Here is an 18,092-nt window from a genome sequence, read left to right on the forward strand (position 1 = left end):
AACAAAATTTAAAGGACCCAGCCAATAATATAGCATTAAACTATAAAAATACATCTCATAACAAATATTTAAAAATATATATTTGATTTTCTTATAAAATAATGGGGATTCTAAATATTGTAGAGTTTGAAAAACGTTGAAAAACGAATCACATTGTTTAAGATCATCATTAATAATATAGCTTGTTAGTTTTTATATTATACCTAGATACATATTGAAAAAGATAAGTTATAAATTTTATAAAAAAAAACTTATATACTTAGCATTATATATTTAAGGTGCTTATTTTTAATTAAATTAAAATATTTGTATCTATTATAGATTATTTATTCTACAATCGACTTTTGTTATTAATATTATTAACATTTTAAAATTTATATATCTTGATTTAATTAAATGAAAGCATATTAAGTATATAAAGATAAACATATAAGTATTGTCCTCTTAAAAATAGTCAAAAATACGTAGAGGTGTAATTTATTATAAAATTTTACAATTTATGATTCTCATATCTAAAATCTCAAAAAGTTATGTTTGTATGAAAATGCGTGGATAACGGGTATCGTGACTTATTATAAAACTTTATATTTATTTTGTAATTAATAAAAACTTAGCATCCCACAATTCCAGATGGATCCGGCCCGGATGATGCTTCGTTGTATACCGAACCAATAATTTCCACATGACAAAGCATGAGGGGCCCTCTAACCTCAATGCAAGCGAAAGAGTTCGTTTCGATCCATTGAAGCTCCCTAGAGCGTAAAGCCTCTGTTTTAGGAGGTATCAACTGTAGCAACGTAGAAGGAGGAGTGACGTAGACGTAGTCTATAAAAACTATACAATTGATGATAGATCATTGGCTTAAACCCACAATGGCAAAGTTCCCTCCTTTCTCAGAGTCGCATTCATGGGTGAGTTGGAATCCCGATTGCGCAATCTTGTTCCGCAAATTATACGAATATGATGAATGTTTACGCCTTTACGGCACTGCCAAAAGCTCACAGACCCGATGCGCACACACGCGTGTGTTGTTATTTCGCATTCATTTCGTTTTCGTCAGTGGATATTAAGTGTTATCGCTCATTCAATTCTGTTGGGTGGTCACTTTACCAGCCCACTACCCACCTAACAATACTCAGAAAACGTTTCCAAGCTCATTGCTTTGCTTCTTGTCCAAGAGCTTCGCTGCATTTTGTTATCACCCCTCCAAAAAAAAAAAAAAACATTAGTTGCGGCAGAATTGGGATGCAATGTTTTTCTGTCGCATAATCATGTACTGAGTTACTTGAATGCTGACAAATTTTGTTGGTAATTGCTGTTCCAAAATGTGGTATTCGAAGTCTACATTTAAATGTATGCATTCCCATTTATCGTTACATGAGCATTTAGTTTGATCTGGATCGTGGGATTTGAGCAGTGTGGGAATGTGGACATATTTGGATAATCTGTGCATCTCAATTGTTGTGTTTGGTTTTTTTAGTTGCATATGTAGCGACTGTCTGAGGATTTAAGAAGTTGCTTGTGAGAATGGCTGATGCAGCGGGTCTAGCTGAGGCAGCAGGGTCAAGATTTACTTCCTTGGAGCTTATTGGACAAGGTTCATTTGGTGATGTCTATAAAGCGTAAGTATTTACTCTTGGACTAGTATATTGTCAATGTAAGATGAGACTACATGTTCGCACTTTGAATTCAGAGTTCTTCTAAATTGCTTTTGTTTAATCAAGTCAATGGGTTTCTTAATAGTTTAAATGTTAGACTTTTTGTCCTGCTACTTCTGCTAGTGCAATTATGCGGACAAGATCCTGTTAGATAAACTTATTTCCAAGTGTTTATTTGTTCCATATAACAATAATATATAACAATGCCTAGTGAGATGAGGCTTGTTGTTGTTTATTTGTTCCATTGCATATAACAATGCCTGACTTTTGAAATCTGTAATTTGATGCAATTGAAAATAAAGGGCCATTACTGAATATTGTAAGAAAGAAAAGCTTTGTATGAACGATGTTATTAAGGAAAATAGAAGGTTGAACTTCCTAACCATATTATATATATAATAACTCAAACTGCTTTCACTTTTTGCTTCTTGTCAAGAACTAGGTGTTTTTGACCCAAATTATCCTGAATTTTTTAATCGTCAAATATTTGATTGTTGGCTCAAATAAATACTGTGAATCATTAAAATAGCTGATCTGTTTCTGGTTTGTGTGCCATTCTATTGGCTCTCTTTTCCCAAAGTTTCTTTCATAGACCAAAGACGTTGCTGAAATTTCCATATCAATTAAAAAGATCCTCTTTTTGTTCGAAAGTTTGTCTAGAAATTAAAGTGATATGCTATGATATTATATGCATGGTTAGGTGTGCATACAATTTATAATTACTCAATATATCACTGTATTCTTAAAAAATTCATGTCCAAGTTTCGAGAGAGCTTACTTTTTGGTAGATATTAGCATCTCTAATGTCCTAGTGTTTTGTGCTGGCATTTCTACAATTATGCATGGACTGCGTGGCAGATAGTAGTTCTATTAGTTGCCTGATTTTTGTTGGTTACCTTATTTTCCTTCTCAAATTAAAGTCTACTTTATAATGTGTAATTATATAGATTGCTGTTTGATTATTTTCTCCAGCCGTTAATTTTGGACCCTTATAGATGGAAGAGAAGCATGTAACTTGTCAAGTTTGTGAATATTTTTATTTGAATTTTTCTAGAGACTGAAAAAGAATCTCAACAAACTGGGCCAGTTATATGTTGTGCTACCTTATTTTCAGGTTTGACAAGGAGCTCAACAAACAGGTTGCTATCAAAGTGATTGATTTGGATGAATCGTAAGTATAATGCTTTCTGCTTAGGCTCAATTTACATATTGCACGATGTTAGGAAGTTATCTATTTAAATTGGGAATAATGCTGTGAAGAAACTTATCTATTTCTATGGAAAGCATTTAAATTGGGAACAATGCTGTGGGAGAACTTATCTACTTCATTTGATTGCCACTTGCACCTAGAACTTTTATGCATTTCCTGCTTTCTGAGCTATTTCATCACCTGCTTTTTCTTATTCTTTTCCATTGCAGGGAGGATGAGATTGATGACATTCAAACGGTATAGTTTATAAATTATTTGTACATTCATCTGCTGCAGGCTAATGATTATAAAAATCTTATTTACTTTTGTCAGGAAATTGCTGTTCTTTCACAATGTCGTTGTCCATACATTACTGAGTATTATGGCTCCTATCTTCATGAAACTAAACTTTTCATCATAATGGAGTACATGGCCGGAGGTTCTGTAGCTGACCTAGTAGGTTACTTCTGTTGACTTGCTAGTTACTATTGTATGTTCAACACATGGAAAATGATGTTGAAGTTTCTCAAAATTCTGGTTCCACTATCTTGATAAAATATTTTTGCTATCTTTGAACTGTGCCATAATTCATCTCCGACAAGTGACAATGTAATGGGTGTATTTATGCATTCAAAATATGTCATATATTTTTTGGTGGACCTAATGGTAATTTTGCTTCTGCAGCTTCAATCAGGCCATCCCCTTGATGAAGTGTCAATCGGTTGCATTTTGCGGGACTTGTTGCATGCTGTTGATTATTTGCATACTGAAGGAAAAATTCATAGAGACATCAAAGGTGGCATCCCCTATCCCATTCCCCTACCTCCACTTTTGACATGCTATATGTAGTCTTGGACCTTTTTTTCCTTACATTAGTTTTATAGTTGACGATATCTACTTATCAATGCTGCAGCAGCAAACATTTTATTGTCTGAGAATGGTGACGTAAAGGTATGTTCTATTCCCAGCAAGGCTATAATCATCTGTTTTTCCTCCAAAGGATGAGTTAAAAAATTTCAACAAAATCATATAAAATAATTTGAGAGTGGACTTGCATGCATTTACATATGATTTTCTAAGTCAATCTGTAACTGTCACAGGTTGCAGATTTTGGTGTTTCTGCGCAGCTAACTAGGACCATATCAAGGAGAAAGGTGAACACATTTTGTTAAGGGTAGACCCTTGATCAAATGATCAATTGGATATGGATTGGCTGTTAACACAAGTTACATTTCTCTTTAAATTTTAATTCAAACTGACAATAATGCTTTTATAACTTGCTGCTCCTATCTTAACCTCCTCTCTAGAACAAAATTCTCTTTCTTCTTTCAGTTAGACTGTTGCTGTAGACTTCAAGAGTGAAATGAATGAAAAAGAGCTGCGTACTGTGGCTTAACCTCATTTGACTTTGACACAGTGATTTAGGGTTTGCGTTTGCTGTTTCTGCCCTTTTTTAGATCTCTGCTATAATATACATCCTTTACTATTATTATTTCATTCAATGATTTTTTAAATATAATTTAATTAATTTTCTTTGAGTTGTAAAATTTAAATTAGTTTTTCATCTCATACTGGATATGCTAATCATTTTGACAACAGACATTTGTAGGAACACCATTCTGGATGGCACCAGAGGTTATTCAGACTGCAGAAGGATATAATGAGAAGGTCATTTCATATCTACTTCTTAAGTCATTTGTTAACTTTTCGATCTAGACAGTTCTTTCTTCTGTTTAGCTTGTTTTGTATTCTCGTTAGACCCTAGAGATCATCAATAAATATTCTGTTTGTGCAGGCAGATATCTGGTCTCTGGGGATCACAACAATTGAGATGGCAAAAGGGGAGCCTCCACTTAGTGACCTTCACCCAATGAGAGTGCTTTTCATCATACCCCGTGAGAACCCACCACAGGTTGTGTTCTTTAATGTCAAACTGATTTATATGAAGTTCGGTGGACAGAAATATTTTTCCCAGTTTAAAAGAGTTGACAATTACTGTTCTTTTGCGCAGCTAGATGATCATTTTTCTCGTCCCATTAAAGAATTTGTTTCACTGTGTTTAAAAAAGCTCCCAGCTGAGGCAAGGGTCTACACCATTCCCACTTTTACTGTTGGTTCAACTTTTTTTTTTTCCTTCTCCCCCTATTGAGCACATAGTATATTTTGTTTTTTACTTGAGAACTTATTATTATTATTTTTTTCGTGGGAAATAATATGACCTTTGAATTGTTAATTCCTGATAGAACCCTATGACATGCAATACATGCATGCCTTCACTTAGTAGGATAAGGCTTATGTTGATATTCTTGAGCACATAGTATAATTAAATTAAGTGAAGCTTCCAGACAGTGATAATGAAAAAAAATTAGTTGTAGACTCCAAAATGAGTGAGAAAAGCTAATAAAGTGCCTCTTTGAAATCATTATTATGCTCACTTTTGTTTGATATTATAGTAAAAATATTCTTTGCTTTTAGCTCAACAATTTAAGTTTTCGAGTTGAAGTCACCCTTATCAAAATATTGAAGCCTTGGTTACTAAGTTGTGTGGAGTTTGATTTTTCCCCCTCCAATCTCTTGATAAAATCTAGTGCAAATTATGTTGAGTTGATGTTTTGTCCGAACTTCCAAGTCCAGTGGTTTTTCATCTGAGATAGATTGGAGATTATGATAAAACCATTCATAAGCTTTCATTTAATGGCTTAAACTTTTGATTTGTTATTTTTGCCGACTTCATTGATACCATATCCAGAACATAATTTTTATGTGATTGTGCTTGATATGCTTTTTGAGGACTTTTGGGAGAAAGATGTAACAAAAGAAACAAAATAGCGAGCATTGAACATGAATATTTAAAGTTTGCTAGTTAAGCAAGCCATTCACTTTCTCTTTGATAAGTTCTCTTCTTTTGAACTTCATTTCAGAGGCCAAGTGCTAAGGAACTTCTCAAACATCGTTTTATACGTACTGCTAGGAAGAGTCCAAAGCTTTTGGAAAGAATAAGGTTTGAATCACTGCTAAAATCTTGCTATATTTTGTTTCATCTTATTCTGACTATGTTGCTTTGTGATTATTTTTTCTATTCTTACTATTTCTAATTACAGTATGATATCTTGAAATAAGAGGAATCTGAACAATGTATAAATTATCCACCAAAGCATTGCAATCATGACTTCTGTAGGAAAAAATTTTAACGTTGATATCCCCTAGCTTGTAGTTGACATCCTGCCTTGTGGTTTTATAGGGAGCGTCCCAAGCATCAAACAAAAGAAGGGGGCACACCTAGAAATGGTCCAATAGGGGAGCCATCTGATACAATGAAAGTAGCAAGAGATTTAAGAGAAGAAGCTACTCAATACATTCCCAGGTAGGTTCTTACTGTTGCTTGTTGTTTTTCTATCATAAACTGAGTTTTCTAATGGAAATTTTCTGATTGACAGTGGTCAGGATAAAACCCTGAAAAATTCTGGATGGGACTTCAGCATTAGTGGATCAGAGGGTACTGGAACTTTTCGCAGTGTTGTGCGACCACCTCAGTATAGAGATAAGAAAACAGATTTTTCGCAAAATCAACTTGACCAAAAGAAGGCACCAGAGAGTGGCTATCATGGGGCATCTTCCTATAGAAGCACTCTTAATGAATCATCAGAAACTTCCCTTGAAGATGTAACTGGCTTTTCTACTAAATGTATTTGTTTGTCTTTGTCAAATAAGTTAGCTTAATCATCAACATTGGGAATGTCAGGGCCTTTTGGTGGTGTATTGTCTAATATGCTGAATTTAATGATCTATGCTAAACCCTGAAATCAAAGTTTTAAATGATTTGAATCGTAGCATGTGAAATTGCTTTTGTTCATTCTATATCACCACCAACTTAAGACATCTAACAAATAAACATTTGAAGTATCAGTTGACCTGGTCCGATGTTTGAAAAAATGGTGCCAATCATGAAGATGGAAATCAATTTCATTCTATAAGTTGATCAATTTGCAGGATCAATTGTCTGGGAATGGATCAGGAACTGTTGTTATTCGATCTCCAAAAGGATCACAATCATCACGCCTTCATGACCAAAGCTCGCTGGTATTCTCCAGCCAGAATTGCTATAATAAGAAATTAGTTAGTTCTTATTGTTGTTCCGTGCACTCACCTGATGGAAGCTTTTTCTGAAACGCAGTCTGGCAGTAGCTATGCTTCTTTTGAAGATACTTCTTGCAGTGGAACTGTTGTTGTCCGTGGTCAGCATGATGATTATGACCCTCCACAGACACTGAGGTCCAGACTGGGACTTAATGAGAGAACTGCAAATGCCTCACTTGAAGATAGTGCCTCAAATCTTGCAGAGGTTCTCTTTGTTATATAAGATGTGAATTACATGTGTGTTTTTTATTTTAGCATGAAGGCATGATGCTGAAAACACAGAACATCTTTCTCTCCTTTTTCCTTTATGAGAGATTGATTGATTGATATTTAGAATTTATTTGGCAAAAAGCCACATTAGATTTTATTATTCTCCTGTATTGTGTATTTGTCGGAGTTACCCTTACATTTGACAGGTTTAGTTTTAGTACTTTTCTCTGATTACATATTTGTTGATACTTTGATTTAACAACCCAAGAATTTGCTTTTTCTTGATTATCCATAAGCAATTTCATTGCTTGGACAGAAAACTTGTCTTTGACAGCATCTTTTTGTCTGCCTAGGCAAAGGCCGCTATCCTAACACCAAGGAAAGGAAATACTCGAGAGAAAGTTGCACAGGAAAAGACGGGCAATGATGTGCAGGAAAGCAGAAGAGACCAAGTGACAAGCAGCTCTGATTTCTCAAGGTACATTCATTATCACAATGCTGGAAGTTTTCTATGCGGAAGGTGTTACTCATATTCTCAATTGTATTTTCAGATCATCTCGTGTATACAATGGTCCACAACAGGGAATTTCAAGGCTGCACCATGCTGTTGATAATCAAGACAATATCAGAATATTGTCATCCTCTATGGCATTATCTGTTTTACTTATTCCTTCTTTAAAAGAGGTGACTATTTTTAAGCAGTCTGGTAGATCTTTTTTTGTGTTGTGGCTTTCTCTTGTTCTAAACTAGGTTATGATATATAGCAGATTGCGCCTATCAAGTTGGCCACTTCTAAAGCAAAGCCATATCCATGTAAAGTGTGAATCTTTCTTAAGTATTAGATTTTGCCCAGTAGTGTTATTCTTCCTGTCCCATGTGCATGTTCATGTCCATGCTTCTCAGGCTTGAGTAAATAATGCAAGGTTCTTAAGTTGTTTCACAGATTGTAGGTCTAGTTTGGACTTGGATTCTTTTCGAATTAGTATTACTTATTTGTAAATAATAAGGCCAAGTTATGATACACTATTCAGAGAATAAATGCAAAGATTTCATAATGATGTCGCGCGCGCGCGCCGGGTTCAGGCAGTGAGGGAGGGATATGAAGAGTCGTTTTGAAGGATTTCACTTGGCAAAGACTATGACCTCTTGAAAGTGTCACTCTTCTACCTTTTATATGTCCGGTTTTAAGTTGAGAAGCTGCACTTTTCTAATTGTAAAACGATTGATAATCTTATAGGAGCCTCTATCTGGAGTTATATTTTTCTGGTGTCTACACACACGCACGCACGCACGCACACAGAGCAATGGAATCAAATCCGTGTGTGTTCTGTTTTGGCACTGACCTTGCTGTCCTTTTATCCAAGTACCCTCAGTTTTTATGCAATAGTACTTTTAGGGTTTGCTAGCTTCAAAGTTTTTATAGGCTTTGCTTTCTTTTAGCTTGAATGGATTTAACCTGCAAAATTTTTAATATTTTTTGGGCATTGACTATGCAGGCCTTTGCTGATGATCCAGAAGGGTCTTTAATACAAGAAATAATCAATTCACTCTTGCACATGGAACACGTGAAGTCTGGATCATGTGATACTCTTGTCAAAAAGTTGCTTCAGCGATTAGCAAGGTTTAAATTCTGTTGCAAGCAAAATTTTATTTTGCATACCAGTAAACAAAAATATGTGTTCTTTTTCATGTTAATTGTACAAGCTAACCCGGTCACCCCATAAAAAATGTTGATCAGTTCAAAGGAATCTTCGGTGAAGGATCTGCAGGAGCTAGCAGCTCAATTATTCACCAAGACCAAGTCAGCTTCTGAAGAATCCCAAAATGCAATTGCAGATGTTGATGGCAGGAGGAAACAACAGAACAGGGAACTTCATTCAAATAGCAATCTAGGCCCTCTTGCAAGATTTCTTATCTCAAGGTTACTGGAAGTTTTTATTTGCCATTCAATCTTTAAAACAGTAAATTCCTTAGATGCTTTATAAGGAGAACATTCATAGGTTTAGCCCAAGTCTATAACATTTGGGCCAATCCATGCACTTTAAGCCAAGCTGGGCTCAGCCTAGTCCAACAACAAAATGCATAAAGTTTTTCTCCTTTTTGAAATTTTGTTTGATAGTCATTTTTCTGGTAATAAATCTAACATGATAAAAACAAGATTGTTTGGACAAAATTACTATTAGATATATCAATATTTGGAATAGTGGCTTGCTATGAAAAAGGGCATACTTCTCAGATTCACTAGCACTAACCATGATTTGAATGTGTCTGGTTCTCTTGTTTCCCAGATGGCAAGGTCAAGCCTGAAGGAATCTAAATCCAGTCTGCAGCGGACTTAGAAGTTGCCCTTTTGTGGTGGTTTCAGTTTACGCAATTAACATTGTTATTAACTGTAAATAGGTCATTGTAAGATCTTGCTTGCCAATTTTCTAATTATCATCACAACCATATATTATTCTTTTTCCACATTCTTTTTCATACAGAGAGGCATTCCTGTTTAATTGCATTTGGGGTTTGTATGGTTTCGAGAAGATTGTTACGTACTATACATTTGACTGGTATTTGTCTTGTGGCAATGCAGAAGAATGAGTCAAGACTTGATTATTTGTGTTTTGGCTCAATTTTATGTTCCCCTTTGTTATGTACAGTCTGAGAAATGAAATTGTCTTCCATGATATCTTTGAATTCAAAGCATGCACCTATCGGAGTATGGTTAAAGTCATGAAATTTCTCACTAATTATCAATTCAGCCATCTTTGTTTTTTTCAACATCAAATCAGCCATCTGGGCTTTAGATATTTGTTACCCAGAATAAAATGTAATTAATAATGAAAAATGAAATTAAAAAATCTTTGTAAATGATAAAAAAATCATATTTGAATTTCTAAATAAAGCAATATGTAAAAGAGATGAATAATATAAAAAATAAATAAACAAAGTAATCACTATATATCTCGATTCGTACACACTAAAATGTTTCATAAATAAAACCCGTCAAACCAAAACTCAATCATTTAGCTCTCATTTAAAAAAAAAAAAAGATTTCCTATTAAAAAGTATAAATTTTGGCGCCAAAGTGCGACACGCATGTGAAAGAAAGGAGAAGGGGGTGAAAAACTCAACTGTCATAAAATTTATTTGTCATATACTTTTAAACTGTAAGTCATAATTGCAGTGGTTAATAATAATAGAAGATCCGCGATAGCCCTGGCATGCATCAATAAGAAATTCTTAGTGGGTCCTAGATTCTACATGATGAGCACGAACTTCTGTTTGGCCAAAGAAGAAACAAAGGCATAATCTTCTATATACCAAAGCCCCTTGAGTTTTTTGAGCATGATGCCTGCCCCTAGTGCTAATATTACCACCATACTCTCCGTCGAGAAGGTTGCTTGGTTGCAGGGGTCAACTTTCGAAATGCGGCATGCAGAATCATGCCTGCAAATTGGATTATGAGCTCAGAATGAGTAGGATAAAGAAAACCAGTTAAGAGAAAAGTGGAGGCAAGCATAGCAAGAGGCTCACCAGTATAACTGACACTTAATCCACAAAAGAGAGCCATCTGAACGTTGAAGAAGATGAGAATAATAGCAGTTGCTGCAAAATTGAAGATTAAAAAAACCAGTTAACCTGGTAAAGATAATGAAACAAGTATTTTTTTTTTTTTTTGGTTGCATGCAATAATATGACACAAATGTACGTTGCAAAAGATAAGGCTGGGTAAGAAGTTTGTTTTCCCATCTTTATGGTTTCTTTCATTTATTCAGGGTTCAAACAACATACAAGTAAATGAAATCAGGATACTCAAGGTGAGATAAATGCCAAGGAATAAGCTCTCATGGAGTTCCTGAAATGGTAAAATGAGGCAATTTTGATAAACTAGGTTCGGACAGGTCGGAATGAGAATCTTGATCGGGATCATATATGATAAACTATCAAGAAATGCTCTTTTACAGAGGCATAGCATTCTTAAATAAGGAACCACCACACCTGGGATAGATATTAAACAAATTATACCGGACTTTTTGCAGCAATTGCAAATACTGGAGGAATTATTGATTCTAGAAGCGTGTTTTCTGCTAAAGCCATATGCTAAAACCTATACCAATTTCATACTCAAGTAATGAAAAGTCAATCATAAATATCAGACATACTCCAATAGAAATTATTCCTCACCACATTGGACAAGGCGAATTAAACACAGTCGAGTCACAGGATATTCAGCTAATCCCCATCTGTCACTACAAAACTTGAAAAATTCCCACAATGCTAAACATGATATCAACCCCAAAAGAGGAACTGGCATCTTATACCTGTAACCATCAATGGCAAACACAATTAGCAAACAACAAAGAGAGCAGAAGGACCATAATGACATAGTCCTGCCTTAAATACCACAAATGCAACATTATGGTATACAGGAATGAGTATTCATCATTCACCAAAGAAACAGTCTTCTTCTTTGAAACTTTTTTACTTGCAACGAAAGTCACAAATATTCTCCAATTATAATTATACTGGACAGCAAGCTATCCTCTAAAGAAGCAGATAGATGGAAAACAAATAATCAACTAACCTCAACCTCTCCCATGTATGAAAAAGAGTAACTAGCAATATGACCCCCGAATTGTTAGGACAATTCAGCTTTCATTTCTCAAAGTTAGTGGATATATAAGATATCTTTCAAAGATTTTTTTTTTTAAAAAAAAAAGACTTATTACATGTGACTATGTGAGTTACGGAAAAACTGTTACTATACTCGCTGATAAAATATTCACTCATTTGGAGTCCGAATATAAAGAATAGAACCCAAGTTCCATCCTTTTCCACAACAACCAGAGCAAGCACATTGATACTTCAAAAGGTAAGAACTAAAAGGCAAAGAAGACCGTACAAAGTGCAGGCAAAGGAGAGGATAAACAGATACGCATAATTACGAGCATAGCGCTTGACATTCTCCTGGACCCTCAAGCGAGCCTGCGACGGTGACGAAGGGAAAGAGTAGGAATCGCAACAGCCAATAAAGGAATGAGACCAGGAGGGCGTGTCGCCGGCGAAATCCTCAGCAGTGAGCTTGGCGAAGGGGTTGACAGTGAAGAGGGAGAGAAAGGTGAGGAGGCGAGAGAACAAGGAGACGAAGAATCCGGTGGTGACCGCCGGAGCAGCGTCGGAATTGGCGGCGGATGAAGATGCGGCCGCAGCGGCGGTGGTGCGTTGGTCGAGAATTTCGAGGTAGCCACTGTCACGAAGCCATGACTCGAAAGCAGGTTCGGGAACGCTGAGAGCCAAGGGATTAGCAGCGAACGCCATTATCGTTGTCTTCTTCCCAACTCCCAAAACGACAACGCTTTCTGTTTGTTCCCTTGGCCTTCACAATGTTTATATTTGGAATCTTTCCTATTTAATTAGTTTCCCTATTTTAATTTTATTTCAAGTCACTCCAATCATAGATTTAATTTAATTACAAGTTACTCTAGTAATAAATTTAATTAACAAGTCATTATTTTGATGGCCAAGGAGTCCTCTGTAATTCTCACAAGAAAATCCTTTTCAATTACATATTTGAGTTTTTACAATCATATCTATTTGCGTGATATTCTTAATTTTATATTTACTTCAATGAATATCTTTTGAGGAAAGAATTATTAAAAAGCAAAGATTTTGACAAATCATGTGAAATACAAAATATAGTAATATACTAGTAACTAGCAATAGTAATTACCCTTCATATCTAGTCAATTCAAATTATCGAAGAAAACTTTTAAAGGTCTTGATTTCTATTTATTAATTAATCAATGTATTTTTAATTAATGAAATTGTTTGAAAGAAAATACTGATTGGCCGAAAAGAAAGAAAATATTGGGATTTTTAAAATCGAGTGGAATTATTTAATCAAGTAAAGAAGTGAAATATGAAAGAAAGGGAAGCAACACTGGAGCTTTGCCTACATTTGGCAAAAAGAAATGCAACTCTTTGTTAGCTATATAAATGATATGTGCATGCTAAGCATCTCATATAATGGCCGCGATCGAGCGCGAAGATACATGAGAGACCTAAGAAAAAATACCAGAAAAAAAAAATCAAAAACTTTAAACCTCACTTCTCACTCTTTTTTAATATCAAAATTCAGTAAAATCTCCTCAACACTCCCCTTCATATCCCTCAAACCAAACAAACTATAAAAATTAATAGAAGTTAAGTATTGAGTAATTTTACAAAAGTTAATGTCCAGAAAATGTGAATAGAATTCTATTAAAATTACAAATAAATAACTGTATTTTTTATTCCCCATACATCTGTTTCTATTTATTAGATAGAAATAACCAATAACTTCAACATAAATAAATTGTTTTGTTTAAAATTTGTTATCCAATTAAATTCAAATATAAACCACCACCTTATCCACGTTAAAACGCAGCCAGTTTTAAATTACTTCAGTTACACTTCAATTGGTTTCGCGCTATATAGTAATAATTTAGATTAAATTTGATAGGATAGAAAACCAAATTGAAAGGAATCAAGATGTTCTTAACAACAATAATGCCTAATTCTAAGTAGAGGATTAAAAATCTATAGAGGAGCAAAGAGTGCATTGTTTAAAATAGGCCACATACATTACATAATCACAGTTTATTATTAGTATTTTGATTACAACACAGTTATCAAAAAAGCTCATTTTGCAAAAGATAAATGGTAACAATATTCAGAGAGGCTCCTTCAAGTCCAGATCCTTGCAAATTCAAAAGCAAAAATAATGTTTCAAAACTTTCTCATATCGACAAATAGATCAAAATTTTCACCTCACAACAATAACTTATTTGCCACCTTCCAACTATAATTTTCAGAGAGTCTAGAGTGAAATACTAGTATGAGTTAACATCATTAGGATAAAAATTAAAGAAGACCACCTACTTCTTGGCGTGTAAAAGCTCAACAATCCATCAATTTTATAAATTCAGGAGTCACTTGCAAGTAACCCAAAGACCAAGAGTTTTCCTCTGCATCATTTTAACCGTGATAAATAAATAAAACTAATCATAAATAGACATATAAACATGCCCGACAAAATCCATCTTCTACATGCTTACATGTTATATAGTTAACTTATTCTACTTCACCTAGTCTGTCATCTAAAATAAAATTTCCTGTATAAAGTATTACAGTTTCAAGGACTACCTATAGCCGAAGTGACATTTTACCATAAATATTTTACTTTCCTGGTTATTCATTTACTCTTTCCATGCGGGAGATAATGACTCCGCATAATCTTTTCTCACCAGAAGCAAAGATAAAGATCATCGCTTCAGTTGCCTTCTAGCCAAAGCTGGAGTTTTCCTTGGTATATAGACCTTGTAGCTTACCTGAGATTTCACAGGCTAATTGTAAGATAACAGTGTATTTTTAAGGCCTTTAATTGACCGTCATGATAAGTAACATAAAAATCTAAGACATCGTCATAAACTGACCTGTACCATTTCACCACCCCGCATCACATTCATTGTTTTCTGTTCAAATTGGGATCCCTGACTGGCTTCACCTTGCAAATTGTTTGAGCTATTTTCGACAGGTGAACTTTCAGGGGAAGGTTTAACAATAGCAGAAACACACGGCTTATCAACGTCTCTTCCACTACTAGTAACTCTCTGAATCGCATCATGAGTCTTAGCTGCATTCTCGTCTACATTAACCCCAGTCAATGGGCAATTAGTATGAAGTTTGTCCAAGGCTGATGTCTGCTTCAATTCAAATTGAAAGTGATCCTTAACTTCATCCTGCTCTTTCAAAGGTTTCGACGTTGCAGAACACAACACCCTCATGTTATTGACATCATCTTTGCTACAGTGAACTAGATCAGAAGTACACCTATCTATAGTATTCTGTGTGACCACCAACTTTTTATGTTCTGAATTGTTAGACATGTAACTAGCAGAAGCTGTGACTGTTTCACTATGGTTTTCTGCATCAATTACCTTTACTGAAGAACAGGAAGAATGATGTCCGAGTGATACAGATGTACCTTTCACACTGTTTAGATCCTTTTCATTTTTGCTTGAAGAAGCAACTGACTTTCTACTCCCTGTAGCCAAATCAACACCTTCTTCATGGTTTATCATGTCAAAATTTCCCCCCTTACCTGCATTATTGACAATAGACTTGTCTTGAGCCAGTTGAGCCTGTTCACGGTTTTGAAAAGGAGGTTGAATCACATCGTTATCTGTTCTAATATTCTGACTGGAAGCTTTTGCACTTGACTGGATCTCACCTCGGAACTTTCTCAAGTTTTCCAATGCCCTTTGTCTTAGAATTGCCTCCAAGTTATCACCATTCAGACTTGCCCCAGAAGTCTCACTTGTTTTCTTCTCCACAGAATCACTGGCTCCAGCACCATTAACATCAAGTTCACTTCTGTCAAATTGGCTGCTGTTGTTATAGCTCTGATCTCTTCTGGGTTCTGTTAAATTAGAATCAGCAGTCCTGTCAACTTCTTTATCCTCAATTCCCAGTTTTTCTTTTGAAGCAGAAAGTGAATGATGGTCTGTTTCTCTCTTACTGCCCCCATCATTACTGTCATTGCTTCTACAAGGGTAATCATGATCATCAACAATCTCCTCTTTAGTCTCATTGTGACACAATTCTCCCGCTTCTTTTGCCTCCTCTGTAACAGTAATAACTGATTTGAGCCGCCTCGAGTTGTTCTTGTCCACACATTTCTCCTCGGTCCATTTATCACTACTTTCACTAGAGAAACTGCAGGATGAGCAACTTCTGGCTCTATACCTATTACTTCTTTCACTTCCACTTTTGCCTCTATCCGGTCTTTTTTCCCTTCCTTTTCTTTCTACTCTTCCCCTATGCCTTTCAGGTTCATTATCATCACAGCTAGCATTCTCACCATGACAAGTTGAGCAGCTCAATGACCCATTGCTCATAGAACTAACACTTTCTTCTTTCCTAAGCTTTTTCTTCTTATGCGGTTTCTCTCTTGCCTCTTGCACATTCTTTCTCTTTTCCCTTTTTCTCTTCTTATCATGACGAGAGTCATCACTGCTTTCGTGTCTATATGATCGTCTCTTGGCCATCTTCCTTCGACCTTTCTCATCTTTCCTTTTGGAAGACCAAGCCCTTCTGCTTTTATAGCTATCCTCAGAACTAGAAGACAATGACGAGTCTGAACTCACTGAATCACTATAGTCAGAGATGGAAAGAGATGCCTCACGCCGCTGAAGTTTCTTGGATGCACGTCTCCTGCTCTTACTTTTTCTGCTTGCCCGAACCTGAACCAGTAAATTGAAGAGTCAATCATGCAGAAATTCCCTTGCCAATTCCACAGTCAAATCATCCTATATTGCACAGGCATGGGTTTGACACTTTGACTATTGAACAGCTGGTAATATATACTTATAGATGGAAAGTACGTTAAAATACATCACAATACTTAAAACAATAAAAAGAGATAATGAATGTATAATCAATCCAGCTATCAACCCAAGTTATCTATTATGATAATTAAAACTACACCAGAGTAATATGTGAGTAATTGTGCAAGCAACGCTGTAAAATTCTTCTTAAATTATTTTCTAAGTATTTGTTGGCTTAGTAAGATTTATTTCAGGAAGCAAACCTGCACCAGGGAAGTCATGAATCTAGAAGTGCCCGTGCTTAATAGCAACCAAATTTACAAATTTATAAACCAAATGCACAAAGAATGGGTACGAAAACCAAACGACCAAATCAAAAAATGTCATCTCTAACAAGAAGAAAAACTTGAAGTATAACCCAGCAAAGAATTTCTAGAATCCAGAAAGAAAAAATTCTTTCACAGGTAACTATATTTCTACGCTCACTCGTTTCTGTTCCGGAAGCATCCGTGAATCAGAAAGTTGACCTCTTCTCGGAACACTTGTAAATCTGAAGCGAAAAAATCAATACCCAAGAATGCAATGGTGGCATTTTTTTTTTTTTTTGGGGGGGGGGGGGATGAGTGGATGGTGATAAATGGATCGTACCTTCGAGGATTTCTTTGAACGTTTCCTCTTGCGCAAAGCGGACGATTTCCCCATTCGAGAACCCTGCGAAATCGAACATTCAGCAACAACCGAAGGGGGAGAATATAAAGGAAAAAGGAAAGAAATCCAAATCGTTAATAATTGAAGAAAATTTTTGGGAAAGGCATCGTGAAAGTACACAAGATAAAATGGTTCTTTCTACTCCACAAGTGCCACGAGTCCGGGCTAGTGGAGCTTGTGGGAGGGTCATAGTTTTGATGTTGGGATTTTTAATTCAATAATAATAATAATAATAATAATAATAATAGTTGATTTATTTTTGTCAGAGTAATAATAATTGATTTAAGCCATTTAACTTCCCTCTTCACCATCAGTAAATCTAGACCTAATGCTTTCTTTCCCCTAAAAAACAAGGCTCAACTGAGTTACATTATTCATGTGCTTAATCAGATGCGAATATACGTCTCATATACGTACATCGGCGTCCGATGCGCTTTTTTGGTCTAGCATGGCGGGTATGGCTCCCAATATTGCAGATGCATTTTGGACATGGCAGATACGTCTCAAATACATAACGTTGTGTCTTGGATTGAGTTTTTACAACTAAAGCCCTAAGGTTTAAAAAACTCACCATTTGCATAACTTTTCGTCTTCATTCTCTAGCCCACTCGTCTCATCTTGAAGTCACTCTATCATGGCATGTGTCAGTGCTGATTTTCCGTCGAACTCTTGCTTGTCTCGCCAATCACCCTTGTTCATCTCCTCAGGTCGGTCCTCTCCCTCCCTGCTGATTGTTCTATGTTCTGAAATCTGACGAAGTCTAAACTTCTAGTCGGTCATCGTTCTTGTTTGTTTGCGTGGAGTTGCTATATGAGAATATTACTTTTAGTG

General features: G+C 35.5%; 3 protein-coding genes across 7 annotated transcripts; 1 reads left to right on the forward strand and 2 right to left on the reverse strand.

Annotated features, from left to right (window-relative positions):
• Positions 1-701: 701 nt before the first annotated feature.
• Positions 702-9,798, forward strand: LOC129312617 (uncharacterized). 4 transcript variants are annotated; one of them, XR_008593636.1, is made up of 21 exons: positions 702-911; positions 1,481-1,622; positions 2,773-2,829; positions 3,078-3,105; positions 3,181-3,303; positions 3,532-3,643; positions 3,761-3,798; positions 3,948-4,001; positions 4,447-4,515; positions 4,643-4,759; positions 4,859-4,927; positions 5,769-5,848; positions 6,089-6,211; positions 6,285-6,510; positions 6,838-6,927; positions 7,022-7,189; positions 7,548-7,672; positions 7,746-7,878; positions 7,959-8,007; positions 8,691-8,815; positions 8,933-8,957. XR_008593636.1 is itself a non-coding variant. In XM_054955293.1 (21 exons), the coding sequence occupies exons 2-21, from the start codon at positions 1,528-1,530 to the stop codon at positions 9,499-9,501; spliced, it is 2,031 nt and encodes a 676-aa protein (XP_054811268.1). In that variant the 5' UTR covers positions 704-911; positions 1,481-1,527; the 3' UTR covers positions 9,502-9,798. The 4 variants fall into 4 exon arrangements, 3 of the variants coding, with proteins under 3 accessions (XP_054811268.1, XP_054811266.1, XP_054811267.1); XM_054955293.1 differs by lacking the exon at positions 7,959-8,007 and adding an exon at positions 9,483-9,798 and having other exon boundaries at positions 704-911; positions 3,764-3,798; positions 8,933-9,115; XM_054955291.1 differs by lacking the exon at positions 7,959-8,007 and adding an exon at positions 9,483-9,798 and having other exon boundaries at positions 705-911; positions 8,933-9,115.
• A 519-nt stretch (positions 9,799-10,317) lies between these two features.
• Positions 10,318-12,564, reverse strand: LOC129312620 (PRA1 family protein H). The gene is made up of 4 exons (XM_054955297.1): positions 12,089-12,564; positions 11,371-11,507; positions 10,720-10,791; positions 10,318-10,632 (listed from the first exon to the last, which is right to left on the reverse strand). Exons 1-4 carry the CDS (start codon positions 12,502-12,504, stop codon positions 10,556-10,558), a joined length of 702 nt encoding a protein of 233 aa, XP_054811272.1. The 5' UTR covers positions 12,505-12,564; the 3' UTR covers positions 10,318-10,555.
• A 1,542-nt stretch (positions 12,565-14,106) lies between these two features.
• Positions 14,107-17,885, reverse strand: LOC129312619 (uncharacterized). 2 transcript variants are annotated; one of them, XM_054955296.1, is made up of 4 exons: positions 17,833-17,885; positions 17,202-17,264; positions 14,661-16,469; positions 14,107-14,555 (listed from the first exon to the last, which is right to left on the reverse strand). In XM_054955296.1, exons 1-4 carry the CDS (start codon positions 17,839-17,841, stop codon positions 14,490-14,492), a joined length of 1,947 nt encoding a protein of 648 aa, XP_054811271.1. In that variant the 5' UTR covers positions 17,842-17,885; the 3' UTR covers positions 14,107-14,489. The 2 variants fall into 2 exon arrangements, with proteins under 2 accessions (XP_054811271.1, XP_054811269.1); XM_054955294.1 differs by lacking the exon at positions 17,833-17,885 and adding an exon at positions 17,380-17,466.
• Between the last annotated feature and the right edge of the window lie 207 nt (positions 17,886-18,092).

The sequence above is a fragment of the Prosopis cineraria genome, unplaced genomic scaffold (assembly GCF_029017545.1).
Source record: "Prosopis cineraria cultivar Desert tree isolate PC_DT_omini unplaced genomic scaffold, ASM2901754v1 PC6, whole genome shotgun sequence".
In the NCBI taxonomy this organism is placed as follows: domain Eukaryota; kingdom Viridiplantae; phylum Streptophyta; class Magnoliopsida; order Fabales; family Fabaceae; genus Prosopis; species Prosopis cineraria.